This window comes from Hemicordylus capensis, chromosome 3 (assembly GCF_027244095.1).
Source record: "Hemicordylus capensis ecotype Gifberg chromosome 3, rHemCap1.1.pri, whole genome shotgun sequence".
Classification (NCBI taxonomy): Eukaryota; Metazoa; Chordata; class Lepidosauria; order Squamata; family Cordylidae; genus Hemicordylus; species Hemicordylus capensis.
Genome location: NC_069659.1, coordinates 132,875,735 through 132,898,016, shown reverse-complemented (window position 1 = coordinate 132,898,016; position 22,282 = coordinate 132,875,735). Strand labels below are relative to the sequence as shown.

The 22,282-nt window shown below is 43.1% G+C and overlaps 1 protein-coding gene across 4 annotated transcripts in view; it reads left to right on the top strand.

Moving 5' to 3' along the window:
• The window catches only part of AFF3 (ALF transcription elongation factor 3), a 451,975-nt gene that overhangs the window by 293,003 nt on the left and 136,690 nt on the right, over positions 1 to 22,282 (top strand). For all 4 annotated transcript variants that reach the window (XR_008318873.1, XM_053306211.1, XM_053306212.1 and 1 more), the window contains exon 8: positions 14,111 to 14,162. Coding sequence is in view for 3 of the 4 variants with exons in the window: in XM_053306211.1 (XP_053162186.1) it covers positions 14,111 to 14,162 (52 nt within the window). In the remaining variant the exon portion in view is untranslated. The remainder of the gene's footprint in view (positions 1 to 14,110; positions 14,163 to 22,282) is intronic.

The following is a 22,282-nucleotide window of genomic DNA, read 5'->3' as shown; positions in this document are numbered from 1 at the left end:
CCTGTGCTTCGCTGCATGGGAGGGGCTGACCACGCCAGCAGCAGCAGATGTCCACTCGCTCTCCAACCCCCACCAGTGTGCCATGAGGAAAGAAGCATGCCTCCCACAGATCCACAGTGAAGTGCACACTGGTGTCAGTTGCTGCTGCACACAGCAGCCCCAACACAGCCTCCCTGCATGACTGGTACAGGGAGGGCACCACTTGCCTGCTGAAGGTGGTGCTTAAGGGGATTTGGAGTCAGGGATGAGCAGCCAGCAGAAGCCAGCGTTCTCCACCTGGAATGACTGGTCGTCCAAATCTATCATCTCCCCAATGTACCAGGTGATGACATGAGACTCTGGGAGACCAGACCACTTGCCCACCAACTGCACCCACAGTGCAGGCAACTTTCCCTGCTTGGAAGCAGGAGGAGGTACCTTGCTGCTAGTCAAGGACACATCAGGCCTATTGCTGCCAGCAGCAGCAGGGACCCCTGGGTGATGCTGTTGCAGGTGCTGCAGCATTGCCATTGTCCCAAGATGCTTGGGGTCCTTACCCCTGTTGACCTGTGTCTTGCAGTGGATGCAGACAGCATGGTGTTGGTCACCAAGGCAGAGCCCAAAGTGATCTCTTACCATGCTGCTAGGGTCTACCTAAAGATCTTAACTTGACCAAGACCAGCGGGCAGGATCTCTCACCTTACGGTGTTTCGGCTGGAGGCTTCCAGCAGCATCTTTGGCTGGAGTCTGCCAGGTGTTGCTCCCAAAGGAACTCATGGTTCGAGTAGATACCCGGATTCAACAGCTGGGGGGGGGGAGGAGAGGTGAGTGCCAGTCAGGTACCCACTCATCCAAACAATCAAAACAAAAAGGAACCCCTCCCCCAAATGGAAACAGAGATATCCTGGGCAGGCTGGACACCAGACAGTAGTCACAGCACACCAGCCGCAAAAAATATTAAAATAAAAATTCAATCCAGACAGCAGCAGCAAAGAAAGGTGCTACTTGGGGTTACAAGAGGAGAATAAACCAGCACAGCACCCCTGTTACTAAAGCCATTGGGGGCTAGCTACAAGCAATAAGCTTGGGGTGGGTGGGTCCAAAAGCAATAAACTTGTGGCGGGGACACCACACAGGGGAAAAAAATAATAATTGTAAACCGCCCTGAGCCATTTTGGAAGGATGGTATACAAATCAAATCTATCAATCAAACAAACAAATAAATAAATTCCAAGCAGCACCCAGTTAAGTCACTGGGGCTGCTGGTACAATTTTAAAATAAGTGGGGGATTAGCACAGCAATCCAGTTATTAAAGCCACTGGGGGTGGGGCTGGCTACAAGCAAGAATAAGAAAATAAAATTCCAAGGAGCACCCCATTAATGCCACTGGTGCTGCTGGTAAAAAAAAAATAATTAAGAAAAATTAAGCAGTTGTTAGCACTGCAGATTAAAAAGATTTTTTAAAAAAACCAAGAGACCAATAAGCCCAGTAGGCACTCTCTGTCTGTCTCCACTCACTGGGGGCCAGACGGGCAGGCAAGCCCAGACCACCACCACCACCTGCACTCTGCTCTCAGTGCTGCTGCAGTCTCTCTCTAATCTTTCTCTCCTGAAGCACAAAAACAAAGGCTCTCTCTGCCTCCAAGCAGCCCCTTATACACATTTTGAAACTCCCTCCTTTGACCTAATTCCTCCCTGTTCCCTTCCCCCAGCCAATGGGGGCACAGCTGCTCATGCCAACACTTGATTTGAATGACAACAAGCCAACCAAGGAGCAAGGAGATCTCAAGCCAGTGTCAGAAGACCAATCAGCAAGGGGTAAACATGGAGACAAAATGACACCCATGATGTGAATCATTCATATAGATTCACATCGAATCAGCCCCGATTCACTTTTACCTCGAATCAGGCTCTCCATTTTAGGAGCAATTCAATTCATGGTCGAATACATGAATGACACCTGATTCTGCACAAATTGAATAGTACATCTCTAATAATAATATGAATATGAATATGAATAATATGAATAATAGTGAATTGCAACAAAGAAAATATTCAAGTGTAAGATTATGAATGCATCGGATTGGTAGTGTCTCCTTCACGCAGGACCTCCTCTTCATCATCTCTAGGAAGGAACCTTCAGCTAAGTATTGCATTAAGTGGTGGGTTGCAGTGTTCCCTCTAAGGTGTGCGCATGTGCATGTGCTCACATGTTTTTTGATGTCAGCTCAGTTAATTTTAGATCCTGCTCAGGTTGCATCAGGAAGGCCCCATTCTGAATGTGTGTGCACACACTGTGCCTTGATACTGCCGCCCAGAACAAAATTCATTCCGCACACAGATGAAACAAAATTAGAACATTGGTGGGTTCAAGGAATCGAATATTTAAAAATTTGCTCAATTTCCCCCATAATTTGTTAAAATAGAAATATTTAACTAAGGTTTGTGATATATTGTAATCATCTGTCAACTATACCACATGCTATATTGACAAGAGCTTCTGCTTTACTATTGTGTTTTTTTTAGGTTTTAGGCATGTATCCCTCCACCACATTACACCGCCTGCCCTTTTTCCTTCATTGCAACAGCAAAGCTTTTGATTTATGCTCGAGTCATCTCTGCCTTGACTTCTGTAGCATACTTCTCTCTCTCTAGACATCCTTTGTCTTCAAAACACAGCTGCTAAAATCATTACGTTTTGTTACATCAAGACTTTTTTTCAGATTCTTCCCTCAGTGCTTCATTCAGTACAAACCCCTTGTTCTTACTCTGAAGAGCCTCCTTCACTAGTATTTTTCTTCCTGGCCTTCCTACTCCTCTCTTCCTTTCTTTTCCTTATGTGACTGTCTGTTTAGATAGTGAGCTTGTGGGCAGGGTCTTATCATTAATTTTATCTTTGGACAGCACTTTTTTAGGCATTTAAGAAATAGCTGGCTTTTGTTATCTATGCCTCATCCCATATTTTGGCTCTCTTCTTTCAAATTATCTCTGCCCAAGACCCTTTTTCTTGTGAGTCCACCACTGTGGGATTGACTACTTCTTCAATCAGCCATGTCCACCTCAGACACTGTCCCCTCAGAGGAGATAGGCTGCCTCAGCTTTCTCAAAGGTCTGGCTCTTCTAAAAACTCTCTCACTCTACTACTTTTGTACCTGTATTCAGAAAAAGTACAATACTATGAATACTATGTATTCGTAGTATTCATAGTATTCAATCATGTAATTGTTGTTACATGTGACCATATTTTATATGCCTTTGTATTTTATGTTGTACACTGCCCTGAGGTCAATGGTGAAAGGTGGTCTATCCAATTAGAAATCGATGCAATATAAAAAATAAAATATTATGTTCCTTTTTGAAAAGGAGAATTTGGAACTGCACAGTGGTATCTGACTGTAACTTGTGCACATGGCAAGCTACAACACAGCTGTGCATTGTCCTTGTGTATGTGCACATGCTTTCTTGCTTAGGGTCACATTCCATGATATATAGAAGCCTAGCATAGAAGAAGATCCTCAGCATAGAAGCCTAGCATAGGAGAAGATCCTCAGAACTGGAAATATGACAGCACTTATGTAATGCCAGCAACAAAAATTTATTTGAAGTGTGGTTAAAACACACAAACACAACTAAGAGCAGGAGATGGGGAGAAAAGAAGGTGGCATAAAGGTGTTCCCAAAGGTGGTATAATCTAAAAAGAAGCACAAGGCAGACTCCATCTGTAGAAATGCTGCACTAGTGTGCTGGAGATGAATAGGGCCGGTTGCTCTCCTTCTGCCAAATATAAGAGAACTTTGAAAGATGCCTCACTGCTTAGTTAGCATACACCGAGGGAGAAAGTCCTGTGAGCATGTGGAAAATTTTGCTCACTGTTGTCTCTTCCTGTTTCTGGTGGGCCACAAGCAAGTACTTCTGAACTGGAGAAGTAAGGCAGCTGGGATAGACAGAGAAGCCTGGAAGAATAACCTTCTATAATAGTAGAATCTCACTGCAAGTTTTTAGTGTGTCCACCAAGATTGCCTGAGTGAGCTGCTCTGTTGATTGCAGGGCTGTACACATGGGGAAGAAAAGACCATGTGGGAGCACAGCTTCTCTGACTCTTTGCTCCCTGAAAAATATCTAGTAATGCCAATAGAGCTACTTCCTAAATGCCTCTTAGAGGTCAATACGTTACTGGCTTCTTATTACAGTTATAAAATCTATAGAAGATTTCTCTCTTCTCAATAATGTTGTCTCTAAGTGGTGTCTTGTATTTGGCAGAATCTATAAATATAAATGAGGAGACATGTTTGGTTGGGGACTAGATTGGCTACTATGCTGTGAAGATGCTTTCAGATTTCCTTCATCTTTGAAACACTGGTGAACACTCTGTGGAAAGTAGCAGTGGGATGGGTCTTTGGCCGGGGGAAGAGAAATGGGTATGCTTGATCATGGCCTGGTTTTTAGAGGAGCTGGACTGCCTACCTTTCTTTTTCACCTTGTTATCAGTCACTTTTACCTTAATACACTTTGTGCAGTACTTGAATATTTGAACCTGCATAAATGATCTTGTGGAACTGCACATTTCCCCCCCTATCTCTTGTACATTAAAAAAGCCCTGTTCTTTTCCTCTCCCCTTTCTGCCTCCTCCCATCACTCTATGCTGTTGGGTCTTTGGAGTAAGGAATAGATTTGTCCTTTATTTTGCTCTGAAATATCACAGATACTGTATAAATCATATAGTACTACAGATAAATGTTCTGATTTTTGTTGATTTGCATCATCACTCTCTGGTTAAAATGTGAGCTTATGATAATAGTTAAGTGAGCAGATTATTTTGAAATAAAAAAAGAAGACAAGGCTTTAAAATAAACATGACAGGCAGTGAGATACTGCACTTTCCGCACACTGGGCTAGCAACTTGGGGAGTGTAAACACTGCTGAAATTTATACTATAGCATGGCACTACGCAAAGCAGTGGTGTATGTTATGTTCTCCCACTGTCCCTTGTGTTTAAAAATTAAGTAATATTTTCAAAAGACAGCAGCAGACTGTTACCTGAAATTGAAGTAATATAAACTTACCAAAATAGCTATTCATCACTAGCAGCAGGAATGGAATAAATGGAATCAAAGGAGGCAAGACGTGAATTGGGAAACTGAGTAGCTCTCTTAAACACTTTATTGCTTAAGCCTGTTTCCTCCTGCAACGGTGGTAAGTGATTAGTCTTGAAACTTTGGCAGGCTTCTTGACTGATGGGAATATTTAGGCTGGTACAGAGAAATAATCTTCTAGTAAGTGACCATCGTTCTTTCATTTTTATACATGTCTCATTTTTATGTTGCTTCTTTGATCTTGAAGTGGGATTATGCTGTAGATCTCTTTCAAGCTTTGAACAGTAAATCTGTCATCTTTAAGAAGGGAGTCTGCATTGCCCATTCTCATGCTATCCCAAGATGATGACTTGAGTATTGTAGAAACTTACTGAGGTCATTCACACAATCAAAAACTGTGTTCCACCTGGGTTTGGGAGCTGTGTGTGCTCCCAAATTTTGGTTGTGCGGACGCAAGATAAGAGGAAAACCTGGGTAAATGATTGTGTGGAAGCAAGGTAGGAGGAAAAGCTACCCAGCTTCCACACAGTCACTTCTACCCAGGTTTTCCTCTTACCTTTCTTCTGCACAACCAAATATTGGGAGCACACACAGCTCCCAAACCTGAGTAGAACACAATTTTGATTTGTGAATGACCTCGCTGTTTCTTTGTCCTTTTTAGTCATCAACGTTGACTGTTTTGAAAGGATGGGTTCTATTTTGTTTCTGCACTGTGGCCCTACTTGGTTTTGTCAATTTATTTAAGACCAAATGATGAGCAACAATGGTACGCAAAGAAAACAGTCTTCACCAGAGATGCAAATTTTGTTGAAGATGCAATTTTTTTTGCATTGTCTCTTTTCATTAAATATTGTCTTGAATTCAAGTGATAGCTAACTCCAGAGCAAACTCCAAGTATTTTGTAGATCCCTGAATATTTTGATTTAGAAATCACTTATCACAGTTCTAATGCAACTGTGATGCACGGGTGATATATAACTAGTGGCAGAGTTTGACAGTCCTTGTTTCCACAAGAGGTTTGCACTTGATATCCTTGCTGTTGTTAGTTTGGAATCAGATAATTGCTCTCCATTGCCACTGTGGCAGGCTGGCCATGTGGAGACACTGTGGACTGATTTGACACACAATGAGGCTGTTCTCATGAGCAGCCAAGCCCAGGCTTCGGCAGCCAAGCATGGGCTTGGCTGCCCATGAGAACCACCAGGATCCATGTGGATCCAAACCCAGCACCAAAGCCCAGCTCTTAGCCAAGGTTAAGGGTTCAAACATGTCCTTAACCCAGCTGCTGGGATCATGTGTCAGCACAAGCTGCTTGAAACTCATACTGACCCAGAGATAGGCGCCTAGAATGACCATCCCCTGGAGGAATCCCGCAGTGCACTGAGCTCGGAGTGGGGTGCACTGTGGGATGCTCGGAGGCTGGGTTCATGAGTCTTGACTTCTGTTGCTCCACACTGCCAGGAGCAGCATGGATAGTCATCCGCTCTGCTCCCGGCAGTGTGGGTTGTATGGGCTTGCGGCTTGCACGCAGCAGGGGCTGAAAGCAGTCATCTGGGGGAAGGTAGGTTGAACCCTGCCCCCCGCACCTGTGCAGTCATGCAAATTGCCTCTACTTCAGTTTGTGACTCTGGTATCTACAACAGTTGTCCTTGGTGCTGGAAGTAATAAGTAGATCATGATCTCTCATATATATATATATATATATATATATATATATAAAGCTAACATCATGAAGATAAAGAGAGCCCACAGGTTCTAGCAAACTACAATTCCCAGGGATTTTTGCATTTAAGAAATTCATGTTGGCAAGGAGGAGGAGCCCTCTACTTCTCAATAACACCCTCTGCCTTCAGATGCTGCTGGAAAGGGAAGGTAGTGGAGACTGCTTCTAATTGTCTGAATTTATTGAGCAGCCTAGACAAAATTCAAAGCGTTTTTGGCTTGAATTGTAAAAAGGGGGTTATCTCTGAATGGGAATGAGGATTTCCGAACTGCCTCCTATTCAGGAGGAAAGCTGGCCTTGTGGTAAGGTAAAAGTAAAGTGTGTTGTCAAGTCAGTGTCGACTCCTAGCGACCACAGAGCCCTGTGGTTGTCTTTGGTAGACTACAGGAGGGGTTTACCATTGCCTCCTCCTGCGCGGTGTGAGATGATGCCTTTCAGCATCTTCCTATATCGCTGCTGCCCAATATAGGTACCAGCGGGGATTCGAACCGTCAACCTCTAGCTTGCTAATCAAGTCATTTCCCTGTCCCTTTTGCTAAGCAGGGTCCACCCTAATTTGCATTTGAATAGGATGCTACATGAGTGAACACTGTAAGATATTCCCCTTAGGGGATGAGGTCACTTTGGAAAGATCATCTGCATGCTTGCATGCAGAAGGTTCCAAGTTCCCTCCCCGGTGTCTATAAGACAGGGCTGAGAGATACTCCTGTCTGCAACCTTGGAAAAACTAGGAGTTCATATTAGCAGTACAATCTCCGAGCATGCTCAGAGATCTTCTTTGCAAAGAGTGAAAGACAAGTTTAGAAACAGCACTTGGCTTTAGCTGTCCCTTTCAGTTGTTGTTTTCCCTTCTCACCCACCCTCACACACACACAAAAAAATGGGGGTAGGTCTGGGAGGAGGAAAACTGGACAATAAGAGAACCAGCACCAAGTCATTAGGAGCCGGCCCAAAATTTGAAGGAAGTGGTTAGGCTTGGCTCATAATGGCTTGAGCATTTCTGACTGGGAGAGATTGTTGCTGACCCTCCTGCATCTCTGAAATTCTTCTCCATTATCTAATTTAGATTCTGATATTTATTTATTGTTACATTTGTATAACGCGTTTCATTAAAACAATCCCAAGGCGGTGATACGTGACCATATGTATTGCATTAGGGCTTGGTGACATGTTATGCTCATCACATAAAAAATAGGGTGGTGTAGCCAAGCCCTGCCTTTTGAGAATTCAGACAGGCTGAGAAAGCCAGAGGAGATCATTAGCAAGCAGGAGCCACTGGTGGCCTTTCTTCCTGCTCTGTTTATCTCTGATTCTGCTTAGCTAGAAGGTAGTCTTCCCTGTTCCTTCCCTGCCCAACTTTTAGGGATGATTTAAGAAGAGAAATAAGAGCCATGGGAAGTCAGAGAAAAGGCATCCAGTGGCTTCATCTTCGCTATGTGTGTGTGATTTCAGAGTGCCTGCTCCTCCTGTTGGTGAAGAAATTCTCAATAGGCAGAGAATTCAGAATTCTCAATAAAATTCTACCATGGTAGGAAAAGGGTAAAGAGGCTCTTAATGAAGTCATGTCCTAAATAATCATCTGAGAATGGTAGCTAATGGGATGTTACTTTACAAAAATAAGGAGGCCAGGCCCTCTCTGGCCTACCTGTAATTTGAGCACTGTTAGTATTACATGTAGTCAGGATTTTACTGTGCATTGCATTTCAGAATACATCACCAATGTAATAGGAATTTAACAGTGCACTTAGCCAACCCAGACAGTTTCAAAAAGAAAAGCAGAACAGTGAAGATGGATTCAGTCCAAGTGGGAAAGTGTGGTTATTTTTTTGCCAGAATTGCTAATTTTGTTACTGTGGACTCCTGCTCAGTTTTTCAAGTACTTTTACATTTTGTAGTTAAATGTTGTGTTGACATATCTACTTGACAGCACTATTAATTTTTCTAAGCAATACTATTTCTCCGCTTTGGCCTGCTGATCATGGAAACAGGTGCGATCATACTTATGCCATTCGCAACTTCAGACAAAGGGTGTAAGTGTGAATACAGTAGGTGAGAAGGTCACACCAGAGATGCCCTGGGGATGGGACTTCTGTCCTACTTTAAGTGCTGCAAGCATGTGCAGCAGGATTTTGCTTGAAGGCCTGAACAGGCCTTATGCTAGCAGTCATCTTCCGGCTTTTTTTTCCTTCTTATTTCTACAAGATAAGCAACATTATTTCAGAAAATGTGAGGAAGTCCTTTATTTAAAAAGTACATTTGATTTCTAGCACATGAAACTATTTCAATGATACAACAGTAACAGCCAGTTTAAATAGCTGTTTCAGTGCTGTTATGTTAGCAGATACTACTAAATGAAATACATGCTTTGGATATATAATCACATTAGGCAAGGCTGACCATCTGTTATGTGATGGGAAAAGGATAATACCAGTACATTTCACTGCCTTAACACAGACTGGAGCATGTGTCCAGCCATTATTCATGAAGTATTTATGTTTTGCATATTAGATACCTTTTAAAATATAAAATTAGGTCTCTTTCTTAATATTAAAAAAATGCAATTGTATTTTAATAGTCACAAAAGATACATCTTGGCATACATAAGTATGTGCGAGATGCCTGTACTTGGTTTCTGTAGGTGATTCTGTTCACACTCAAAGATTGACTCTTAAATTTTCCCAGTCAATAACTATTGGTGCTATTAGCTAGCTGATCAGACTGACAAACAGAAGGAATGTAAACATGAAAAAATGCCATACTTTCCGAAATAATAATAGGATCCAAACTACAACTAATAGAATATTCTTTTGAATATTTTTAGCAAAGTGATAGAGTGTGTGGTGACATCCCTGCTGCAGGGGGTCTTAGTTGACACACATTATCCTGCATCATTTCAATCTGGTTTTTGATCTGGTTATAGGACCGAAACCAACTTGGTCACCCTGGTGTATGATCTACGCTGGAAACTAGACAGGGCAACCATATCCCTGTTGGTTGTGCTGGACTTCTCAGCAGTTTTCAGTACCATTGACCATGGTATCCTTCTGGTCTGCTTCTGAAAATTGGGGCTGGGTGAGGCAGCCTTGGACCAGCTCAGGTTCTACTTGGAGAGTTGGGTTCAGAATGTGTTATTGGAGAACTGCTGCTTTACCATGTGGCTATTGGCCTGTGGGGCCCTGCAGGATCAATCTTCTACCCCTTATTGTTTAACATCTGCATGAAGCTACTGGGGGAGATGGTCCAGAGCCTTTGGCTGCAGTGTCATCAATATCCAGATGACAGTCAGCTCTTTCTCACTATGTCATATGATCCCAGGGAAGTGGAAAAGTTTCTAAACTGGAGTTTGAAGGCCATGATGGTCAGGAAGTGGATTAACAAGCTGAAACTTAATCTTGAAAAGATGGATGTGACAATAGTAAAAAGCCTGATTGCAGTAGGAGCTTTTAGCCTGTTCTGGATGGGGTTGCATTTCCTCTGAAGAAGCAGGTCCGTAGCTTTGGGGTCCTCCTGGATCTGGTACTGCTTCTAGAGAATCAGGTGACAGCAGTGGCTAGGAGTGCCTTTACACAGCTTTGACTGATGCACCATTTGCATTCCTTCCTTGAGAAGACTGATCTAGCCTCTGTCACTCATGCCTTAGTTACGTCACAATTGGATTACTGAATGTGCATTATGTGGGGATGCCTTTGAAAAGTATTTGGAAACTACAGATGGTGCAGTATGCAGCAACCAGACTGATATCTGGAGCTGCCTGCAATGTGCATATTACACCTATCTTAAAAACACTGCACTGACTGCCAGTCCAGGGGTGTAGCTGTAACTGAGCGGATGGGTTCAAAGAACCTGGGCTCCCCAGCTCCTGAAGACCTCCCAGCTCCACCCCTCCCTATTTTCTTCATTATCTCCCTCACTCCAAGAGGCCACAAGACTGTCTGCTCCCAACTAAATTTACCCACCTGACTATCTATATATATATTTCTCCTGGGTGTGCCCAGGAGAAATGCGTCCCGGCAGCCCAGCTGATTGGCTGGGCTGCGGGGGCGCCTGATTGGTCCTGGCGCACACAGGAGAACGGCGGCGGCCATGGCCGGGGAGCCAGGCGGGCCCGGCCGCGGAGTCGAGGCAGCGGGCCTGGCTGGGCCCGGCGGCGGCACTCTTGGGCCCGGCCACGGCGATGGGCCCGGCGGCCGCGGCGGCGGCACCCTCGGGCCCGGCGGCCGCGGAGGTAAGGCGGCGGGCCCGGCCGCACTAGAGGCACAGATGCTCTGTGCCCGGGCCCACTAGTGTTAAATTAAATATTGTTGTAACAGTTTTAGCATCGTTTTAAAATGTTGCTTTAAAATTTTAAATTGTAACATTTTAACTTTTACTATGTTAATGTTTTAGCTTTTTGTTTGTTTGTTGTAAACTGCCCAGAGACGTGAGTTTTACGTGGTACAGAAGTGTGTTAAATAAATAAATAAAATATGTTGACTAGAAGGGCTCTGCTTAACATGTTGACAGCTGCTGAAGCTTGTTTGTTCTAAGCTGGGGTAATTGCCCCCACACTGTGGACAAGACCTTCTCCGTGATTGCCCCAGGCTGTGGAACTCATTTTTAGATGAGAACCAATGGTTCCCTCACTCCCAGTATCTTTGAGGAGACTAAAGACTGCCCTTTTTATTTGGATCTTTGACCACTGTCACCGGATTTTCTTTTAGTTGGTTGTAACTGTTTGTTGATTTTTAGTGTATTCTTAAAGAAATTGTATTATTGTTTTATTAGTTCTTTTTAATTTGTTGTTCATTGCCCTGGGATCTCAGGATGGAGAGCAGTATATAAATGTAAATAATAAATAAAATTCATTTTTAAGAGATCCAGGATACTTGCGTGTTGATAGGTGCATTACAAGTATGATACCTTCCCCTCTGTTTTCTCCTTTCTAAGTAGAGACAAATTCACACTACACAACACTAAGGGAACACTGGTGTTTGCCCTCTATTTTTTATGTTAAACATATGAGAGAACTTTGTGTCTCCAAACACTTGAGGAAACAGAGTGGACATGTGCATGGAACTCTGTGGTTGACTGCATCTCCTTGGCATGAGTCCACTCTGTGATTATGCAGTCATCTCTCCCTTTCACACTTTATATATTTACTAAACCAAATACTGATTCTTGAAGTGCTTTCTGATGAGAAAATTACATCTAAGTAGGATTGCGGATGGGATCACACTTCTTCATTTTAGTGATAAATTATAGCAGTGATAGCAAAGTAAGAGTTTATCCAAGATTATTGAGCTGTACATTATTTTCTTGTCTATTATGTGAAACATATACCAAATAGAAAATTATGACGCAGCTCTGGACTACCAAAGTGGGCATAGAAAAGAGAGCTATGCACCTATGTTAGCAGCCTTCCCTACTAAGGCTACAACCAGTGCACAGTGGGGTAAGTGAATTTCAAGGTTCCTACCTTCTTCTCAGATCATACTGTAACTGTTAGAATTATGCCCCTGAGGGCTGTGCAGCCTTCAAAAACATACTTCCATGCATCACAGAGTGCTTCTGGGGTAAGGAGCAGTGAAGAGATTGAATACTGCCCATCACTCTTTCTCCTGGATGCACTCTGCATAACTCAGAAGTGTGTTCCTGAGGTCTGTGCAACCCTCAGGCACATATTTACACCAGCTACATACAGGACACTCTGAGGGGAAAACAAGAACCCTGAAATGTTCCCTCTCTGCTGGGCACTGGGCAACATGTAGCTAGTGCCAGTCCTATGAAAGGGGCATGCATTGGTAGTCTGTATCTGAGCCTATGTGTCCTTAGCCTATTGATGTCAATGGATCTTAAGCATGGTTACCATTTTCTGAATACTGACCTCCTGAGATCCTAGTGGTGTTAATACCTTTATGGAAACTAGGCAGATGTCATAATCCTAGAAGAAGATAAAAAGAGAGAGAGAGAAAATAAGAGCTGGACTGTATTCTATTTGTCTCAGAATATCCCTACAATTCAGTCTTCCCCAGCTGGCCACATAGTTTGCTGCATTGCATTGATGCTGTGAGAAATGAGTTCCACTTTTTGTCCAAGTGATACAACTGTTGGAATGGGGCTAGGACTGGACAGGGAAAAGGATATACTATGTTAGCAACTATATAGTCCTCTTTAGGAATTCACACACACACACAAATAGATTTTGAAACTTTAAAATAAATGTGTATTTTATGCACTACAGTATGATACACATGATAGTGCACTTAACATTATTCACTGAGATTTCATCTGAATATAAGGCTCAGAGGCTTTCCTTTTACCCAAGACTGATAATCAGTTCCAAGAATACAGTGCATTTCTGGCTGACTTGCAAAGAAAACTTCTGTTTGTCTGAATGGCCTACTCACACAAGCAGCATAACACTGGAACCATGATCTCACATGATAAGAAAGATAATCACTGGGATTTTCCCCCCCACTGAAGAAGAACCCAGAACTCCCATGAGTTTGCTTGTATAAGTAAACAATTTACATGAGCATTCATTTTCACAGTTCAGCCTCTGGGTATCCTTTTGGAACTGACTCAGAGATCTTCAGCATTTTACTAAGAAGAGAGACTTTTTTTGCACATTTTCTGCATTCTGAAGAAACTTTTCAGCATCTGTAAATGTCAGCTGACAAAAAAAAGCAAGGAGTTTTGTATTGATCATTTTTTATGATAAGCTAATTTGGACAAAAAAGGGAAATGAAATGTCTCAATTTCAAAGATTTCATGCTTTCATATTTTGGAGATAAACATAGATTATTTGCATTCCAGAATATGTCCTTTTTAAAAAAATAAGTCTGTATTATTTCAACAAAATATTGAAAAACAAAATAATATAACAAAATAATATTGTTTGTATTATAGAAACAATTATTGGACAATTGAATTGTTGAAACTTTATTTCAAAAATAAAATTGGCTTTTAAGAAGCATGTAGTGAATAATGTAGGCTGCTAAGAGTATTCAGATATGTTTGTAAGGAGATTAATTACAATGTTCTTACTAGTTTATTTCTCCAGGGTGTGGTCTGAAGAAACAATTCACACGACCTGGGTGGAATCACTACTTTATTTTCAGTTGCTTTTGATAAGACAGACCACTTGTTTATGAGTGATCAAAAATTAATAAGTTATCGCAGTTCACTGGATGCTGAGATCTATGTTGCTACATACCTATGGCCGTGAGGAAAACCCACGGTATTGAACTTTTGTTGTACAATTTATGATGGCAGTTATAACACTTCTAAATTATACCACTAGACTTAAATGTAGATCTCCATTTCTTTCCCCAGAATGTTAGAAGATGACCTCAAGTTGAGTAGTGATGAAGAGGAGAATGACCAGGTGAGAAGAGTATACTTCGTATACTGTATAATGATTACCTGATTTAATGCTATTGAAGTATTATAGTATTTTGTGATCACTCAGTTAAACAGATTCATAAGAAGCATTTTGTATATTCTGAGAATGCCACTCAAAAAATGTGTGGTTCTTTGTGTAGAGTAATTGTTCCATGGTACAGATTTATTCCTACATTCCAGCTATTCTTTGCATGTTTCCTATGAATCCTTGCATAAATGCTGTTGAAAACATACTTGGCACCAAGACAACTCTACTGAAAACATGATGAGTAAAATTACTCAAAGTAGGTAATGCCTAACTTGTCCTTTTAATTTCAGTGGGACCACTCTGAGTAATTTTCCTCATCATGTCAGCCAGTGATGCCATGTCAAAGGCTCAGAAGAAAACACATAGTTTGTGCTCAGTAGACTTTGATATTTCCAACAAGTTGAAGAAGTCAAGAGTAACTTGAAAAAATCATGTCTTAATTGGACCAGAGTTCACCAGGTCTCAGCTCTAGCATCTGTTTTCAATGCCAGAACTTAACCCCACACATGAAGAAAGAAAAGGTACCAGAAGGTGGTGCTGGGGGATGTCTGTGCTACTCCTTGGTAATTGGTCTATGGGGTGCTGCAGAGTTTTTATTCTTTCCCCCATGCTGTTTAATATATTCATGAAACCGCTGGGAGAGATCATCTGTGGGTATGGGCTGCGGTATTATCAATATGTTAATGACACCCAGTTCTATCATTTAAGTCAACAAATACCAGAGAAGCAGTGAGCATGCTGAACCAGGATCTATAGGCTGTTCTGGGTTGGACAGGTGCGGGGCTTAAGTCGAAATTGGGCGACCCATTATTTCTTAGATATATTACTGATTTGGATATTTTTGCGTGTCAGGAAACTTGGTTATCAGAAGAGGTGACCATGGAAGGATTCCACACCTATATGGTTAAAGCGACTCCAGCGGGGGACCCAAAAGGGAGGGGAAGGCCAGCTGGTGGCCTGGCCATTTTTGTATCTATGTCACTGAGGGCTCAAGCGAGTGTTTTAGCTCCGATAGATAATATGGGCATGGCGGTGTCTCTACAAATGGAAAATTTAGCTCTCATATTCGTAAATATTTATATTCCGCCGAGACGTCAGAAGGCTTATATAAAACAGGTATGGACACGTTTGGAAGTATATCTTAGACAGTTGCAAACTGAATTCCCGCAGGCCTCCCTAGTGGTGGTAGGGGATTTTAACGCTCGTTTGGGTCCTGATGACAAAGCTTTATTTAGTAAATTTGGCCTGTACCCCCCTCAGCAGAATCCACCAGAGTCTCTCCTGGTTCGTAAATCCAAGGACCAAGTGAGTTCCTTTGCGGGCCTGAGACTGGCCCAGTCCATGTATGGTTTAAATTTGTACATCCTTAATGGAGCAATTGCTCAGGATTATCCTGCAGAATACACCTATTGGTCAGGCTCTAGAACCTCGACGATTGATTATGTTATATGCTCATTTGATCTTTTGAATTTGGTCGAGAGTTTTAGCATAGTCTCTAGACCGCTCGGTGATCATCTCCCTTTAGAGCTGAATCTTTGGATTCCTGCGGGGATCCAGAGATTTGAATCAACAGCGTTTAATGTAGATTTGCTGGAAGTTATGCTGAACAGAGTAAGGTGGTCTCCTGCCCAGCAAGATAAGATGTCTTCACTCTTAAATTCAAAGCCTGCATCTGCCCTCAGGGAAAGGATACTGAGGGAGGAGGAAGCAGAAGATAGTGTTGATGTTTATCAGAGACTCATGGAACTTTTACGCCCGGTCCTATGTGTTCAACAGAACTCACAACAGAACCCACAGCAGAAAGTAAGGCTTGTCCATGGTAAAGCATGGTTTGATGAAGAGTGTAGGAGGATGAAAAATGCCTTAATAAATGAATACAATAAGTATCGTGCATCATCTGACATAGTTCCACGTAGTTCCCTGTTATCTTTAAAGAAAGATTATAAGACACTTATTAAGAAGAAAAAACTTGAAGCGGACAGGGAAGACTGGCAGCGATTGATTTCTGCCACCAAGTCCAAAAACCACTCTTGCTTTTGGCGTTTAATAGCCAGCTATATGAATAAGAGTATACCTAGAGTTGATCCTCAAATCCCTGCCGCAGTATGGGAAGAGCATTTCACTAGCCTGTATAACAGGAATGCTGAACCGTCTAGGGCAACACTTATAGATTTGGAAGATTTGCCAGCATGGCCACCGGTATCATGCTCAGAAATAACTTCATTGGTCAAACAAATGAAAGTAGGTAAGGCCCCTGGAGTTGATTATATGTCAGCAGAAAATATTAGAGGAAATATGGAATGGTGGGTTCCTGTCCTGGCGGCCCTGTTTTCTTATATCGATCGCACAGCCCAGATTCCTAAGGATTGGGGGGTAGCAATTGTTATTCCAATTTATAAAAAAGGACTAAAGAACCATCCGGGAAATTTCCGACCTATTAGCCTCATAAGTGTTATAGGCAAGTTATATGCCAGACACTTACTTGTCCGTCTTGAGGAATGGATGGAAGTGAATCAAATCCTGGTTGAGGAACAGAATGGTTTCAGAGCAGGTAGGTCAACTACGGATTCTGTAATCGTCCTACAGCATTTGGCGGAAAAGTACGTGAGGACTTCCAAGGAGGCCCTATTTACTGCGTTTATAGATCTAAAGTACGCATTCGACCTTATCTCTAGAGATAAGTTGTGGGAAAAGCTTGCCCTGTCTTCTATAGATAGGAGACTTCTTTACCTCCTGTTTAAGTTACATGAGGATACGTCACTTAAGGTGAGATTAAATCACAAGGGCCAAGTAACTAGTTTGATCCCCACGAGGAGAGGAGTAAGGCAAGGGTGCATTTTGGCACCCACGCTCTTTAACTATTATATTAACAGCATGGTCCCTTATATGAGGAAGTTGGAGTTCCATCCCCCGAAGCTCGCAGGTAAACATGTAAATATTCTTTTATATGAGGATGATGCCGCTCTAGTTTCGAGGACTCAGATTGGCCTTAAGAGAGCTTTGCGGGCGTTAGTAGAATACTGTGACACACAAGACCTTACTTTAAACTATGATAAAACTAAAGTCATGGTATTTTCAAACAGACCTAAAATCTTTTCCTGGACTCTTAATGGCCATAAATTAGAACAGGTTATGCAATTTAAATATCTTGGTACAGTCCTTCAGGCAAATAAGACCAATAATGCCCATAGGGATTATATAACGCAAAACGCCCAAAAAGTAGCTTCGGCACTCTATTCTTTACATCTTAGGAAACGAGCACAATCAGTACAGGTGGTTTTTGAATTGTTCAGAGCTAAAGCCCTTGCCCTGTTGCTGGTTGGGGCACAGTTAGACCCTTATGTGGATATACGGAAAGTAGAAGCGGTTCAATCTAAATTCTTTAGGGGTATGTTGAGGGTAGCTCATTCGGCTCCCAATGCTTGTCTTAGATTAGAAGTGGGATGGCTTCCTGTCGAAGCCAGAATCTGAAAAGCCATTTTTGGCTATTGGCTTAAATTGGTTTTTTTCCCAGCTGGCCTTGCCCCACTGGTTCTGCTGGATGATTATAAGACCAGATGGGAAAGTGCAATTGACAGGAAATTAAGCTGGTTGGGGTTTTCACTTTCGGCAATAAGGGAGTTAGGGTTTACCACAGCCAGAGATATTATAAACCAGCGTATAAGTGACATAGCCAGACAGAGCGATATCAGTAAAGTGGGGTATGGAGTACGGATGGGAACCCAAATAAATGGACAATGTTTGGCACAATACTTACAAAAGATAACTTATGTGGAGTATCGTAGGGCCTTAACAGCAGCTAGGCTAAATGTGTTGCAGTCAGCAGTGATGGAAGGGCGATTTCATAAGGTTCCCTATAACCGGAGATTATGTCCATGTTTGGCAGGAGAAGTGGAATCTACTGAGCATATATTGTTGAAATGTAGTTTCTATAGGGATCTCAGAGAAGAGTTAATTACCCCTGTATTAAGTCAGTGTGGGTCAGCTTCAGAGCAAGTGAAAGTAGATTTTTTATTGGCGGATTTGAATGATTCTATTTCCTTGAGAGTTGCAAAGTTCTGCTTTGTAGCAGGCAAACTACGGCAGAGAAGGGTCGAAAGGAGTAATGCAGGGTTTGAGTAGCAGAAATTTGGTGAAGGTTTACTGTATTAGTATTTGCTTTCTTTTTGTTTTATTGTATTATCTGCCTTTACTCTGTAACCTGATTGTATTATTCTGTAGTTGTTTTATTTTATTTGGCTGTTGGCTGTAATAAAGTGGATGGATGGGTTGGACGGGGACAAATAAACTGAAACTTAATCCAGACCAGACAGAATTGCTCTGATTTGGTAAAACGAATCATCCAGGTAGCAAGATAAACAAAGTGTGCCATCAAGTCTATTTCAACTCCTGGCGCCCACAGAGCCCAGTGGTTTTCTTTTTGGTAGAATACAGGAGGGGTTTACCATTGCCTCCTCCTACACAGTATGAGATGGTGCCTTTCAGCATCTTCCTATATTGCTGCTTCCCGATATAGTACCAGCGGAGATTCGAACCGACAACCTTCTGCTTGTTAGTCAAGCATTTCCCCGCTGTGCCATTAGGTGGTTTGAATGGGGTCACACTGCTCCTGAAAGACAACGTTTTCAGCTTGGAGGTATTCCTGGACCCAATCTGTTCTTGAAGGCACAGGTGGCGGTGGTGTCCAAGAATGTTTTCTACCAGCTATAGCTGGTACGTCAGCTGCAACCCTACTTGGAGAAGTCAGACTTGACCTCAGTCTGACTTCATTCATTCATGCACTACTTACCATCCAGAATGGATTACTGCAATGGGCTCTACATGGGGCTGCTCTTGAAGACAGTTTGAAAACTTCAGTTGGGCCAGAATACAGCTGCAAGGGTCTTCGTGAGTTCTAGTTGCTTCTTAAGTATAACACCCATCCTGCATAAGCTTCACTGGTTATCAGTCTGCTTTGGGGCTAGATTCAAAGTGCTGTTTTTAACCTTTAATGCCCTATATGGCTTGAGCCAGAGTACCTGTCAGATTGCTTTCACCCATGCAAATCCGCCAGGACCATCCATTCATCATCTCAGGCCCTGCTCACACCTTCATCACTGACTGAGATTCAGGTGGCAGGGTCTAGAAACATGGCCTTCTCAGTTGTGATCCTTCTGCTTTGAAATGCCCTCTCAGAAGAGCTTTTCTGTGTTCCCTTCCTCAGGCTGTTTAAAAAAGCTCTTAAAGCTGATCTGTTTAGAGAGGCTTTTTTACTGCAGTTTGTATCTGATAGGTTTTTAAATTTTAAAATCTAGTTTTAATTGGGTCTATTTTAATTGATCTTCTGTTAATTTTATACTACATACTGCTTTGTGTTTTATTTGTTTTACTGGTTTTTTAAAAACTTTCTACTTTTTAATATTTTTTTGGTCCTGCTATTATTGTAAGCCACCCTGCAGTATTGCACTGAAGGGGTGAGGTATAAGTATTTTAAATGAATAAACAAGCTTTCTCAAAGACCTTAATCATAAAACAGATTTTCAAAGTTAGCAGATGTTTTGATGTGACACATCAGCTTTGATGCTATAGTGGCTGAAACATGCTCTTAAATACAATGCATCATGACTCAGCAAAAATGACAGCAATTAGCCAATCCTGTTTCAGTACCAATGCCAACCAATCCTGTTACAAAATCCCAATGTTTATGCTGTATGTCTGCCAAATGTTCCTTGTATCTTTTTATCAAAGGTCTACCTGTCTCCCAGGTATAAAACTGCATGCATTCCATGTAAACTATTTTATATACCACGCCCTTTGTCTGACAGCTTCCTTCATTGTTCTCACAAATCTGGCAATCTTTCACAAATGTTTCACATTTGTTGTCATACAGTCTTGACTTCACTCAATGCTGTCTCAGGGTCCTAGGGGCTGTACAGATTTTATTTAATTTTTTATTTATTTTTGCATTTATATACCGCCTTTTGTTAAAAGACAACCCCAAGGCGGTTTACAAAAGTTGAAACATACAATAAAAAGACAATAAAAACATCAAGCTAAAAAGTATAAAAACATAAAAACAGGCATAAAAACAATACAACAGATAAAAACACACAGAAGCAGCAGTAAAAACGATTATTGAAAAGCCTGGGTAAAAAGCCAAGTCTTTACAAGCTTTCTAAAAGCCGTGATGGAGTCTGAGGAACGAATGGCCACTGGGAGAGCATTCCAGAGTCTAGGAGCAGCAACAGAGAAGGCCCTGTCCCGAGTGCACGACAGCTGGGCCTCTCTCATTGTCGGCACCCGGAGCAGGGCCCCCTCAGATATCCTCGTCAAGCAGGCAGCAACCCTTGGGAGCAGGCGGTCCCTCAAATACCCCGGGCCCAAACCGTAAAGGGCTTTAAAGGTCAAAACCAGCACCTTGAATTGGACCCGGAAACAAACCGGCAGCCAGTGCAGCTCTTTCAAAATGGGGATGATGTGTTCCCAACGGGCAGCTCCGGATAAAACCCTCACTGCTGCATTTTGCACTAGCTGCAGTTTCCAGATATTCTTCAAGGGCAGCCCCACGTAGAGCGCGTTACAGTAATCCAGCCGCGACGTGACTAAGGCATGGGTAACCATGGCCAGATCTGCATTCTCGAGAAAGGGACGCAGCTGGCACACTAGCCGAAGCCGTGCAAAGGCACCCCTGGCCACCGCCTCCACCTGAGCTTCCAAAAGCAGAGTCCAGTAGTACCCCCAAGCTGCATACTTGCTTCTTCAAGGGGAGTGCAACCCCATCCAGAACCGGTAAAATCTCCTTATTCCGATTGGCTCTCCTACTGACCAACAGTACCTCCGTCTTATCCGGATTCAATTTCAGTTTGTTAGCCCACATCCAACCCATCACGGCCTCCAGCCCCCGATTCAGGACATCCACCGCCTCCCTAGGATCAGATGACAAGGAGAGATAGAGCTGAGTGTCATCCGCATATTGCCGACAACTCAGTCCAAATCCCCGGATGACCTCTCCCAGCGGCTCCATGTAGATGTTAAACAGCATGGGGGATAAGACCAAATCCCCGGATGACCTCTCCCAGCGGCTCCATGTAGATGCTAAACAGCATGGGGGATAAGACCGATCCCTGCGGGACCCCACAGGCCAATGGCCACAGGGCTGAGCAGTTGTCCCCCAGCACCACCTTCTGGACCCTCCCCCCAAGAAAGGACCGGAACCACTGCAACGCAGTGCCTCTGATTCCCATACTCGAGAGGCAGCCCAGAAGGATACCATGGTCGATGGTATCGAATGCCACCGAGAGTTCCAGCAGAACCAACAGGGACGCACTCCCCCTGTCTAGTTCCCGGCGTAGTCATCCACTAGAGCGACCAAGGCAGTCTCAGTCTCATACCCAGGGCGGAAGCCAGATTGAAAAGGGTCCAGATAATCTGTATCATCCAAGACCCTCTGCAGCTGGGAAACCACCACACGCTCCATCACCTTGCCCAAAAAGGGAAGGTTAGACACAGATCTATAGTTATCCAGGTTGGAGGGATCAAGGGAGGGCTTTTTTAATAGTGGTCTTACCACCGCCTCCTTGAGGCATGATGGCATCCTGCCCTCCCTTAATGAAGCATTAACGATCACCTCCAGCCATCTGCCTGTCCCCTCCCTGGCAGCTTTTATTAGCCTTGAAGGGCAAGGGTCAAGAGCACACAAAGTCGCCCGCACACTGCCCAGGATCTTGTCCACATCCTCAGGCCGCACCAGCCGAAAAGAATCCAACACAACGGGACCAGATGGTACCAAAGGCACGTCTGCCGGAACTGCCAAAACTCTGGAGTCCAGGTCAGCACGGATGCGAGCAACTTTATCTGCAAAGTGACAGGCAAACTGATCACAAAGAGCTGTAGATGACTTCTCCCCCATTGTCTGGGGGGATGTGTGGAGCAAGGTTTTTACCACACGAAACAGCGCTGTTTGTCTGCACTGAGCAGATGCAATGGAGGCGAAGAAAAAGCATTTCTTCGCCGCCCCCACCGCCACGGAGTAGTCCCTAAAATGGGCTCTAGCCTGTGTTTGGTCAGATTCGTGATGACTCTTCCTCCAGCGTCGT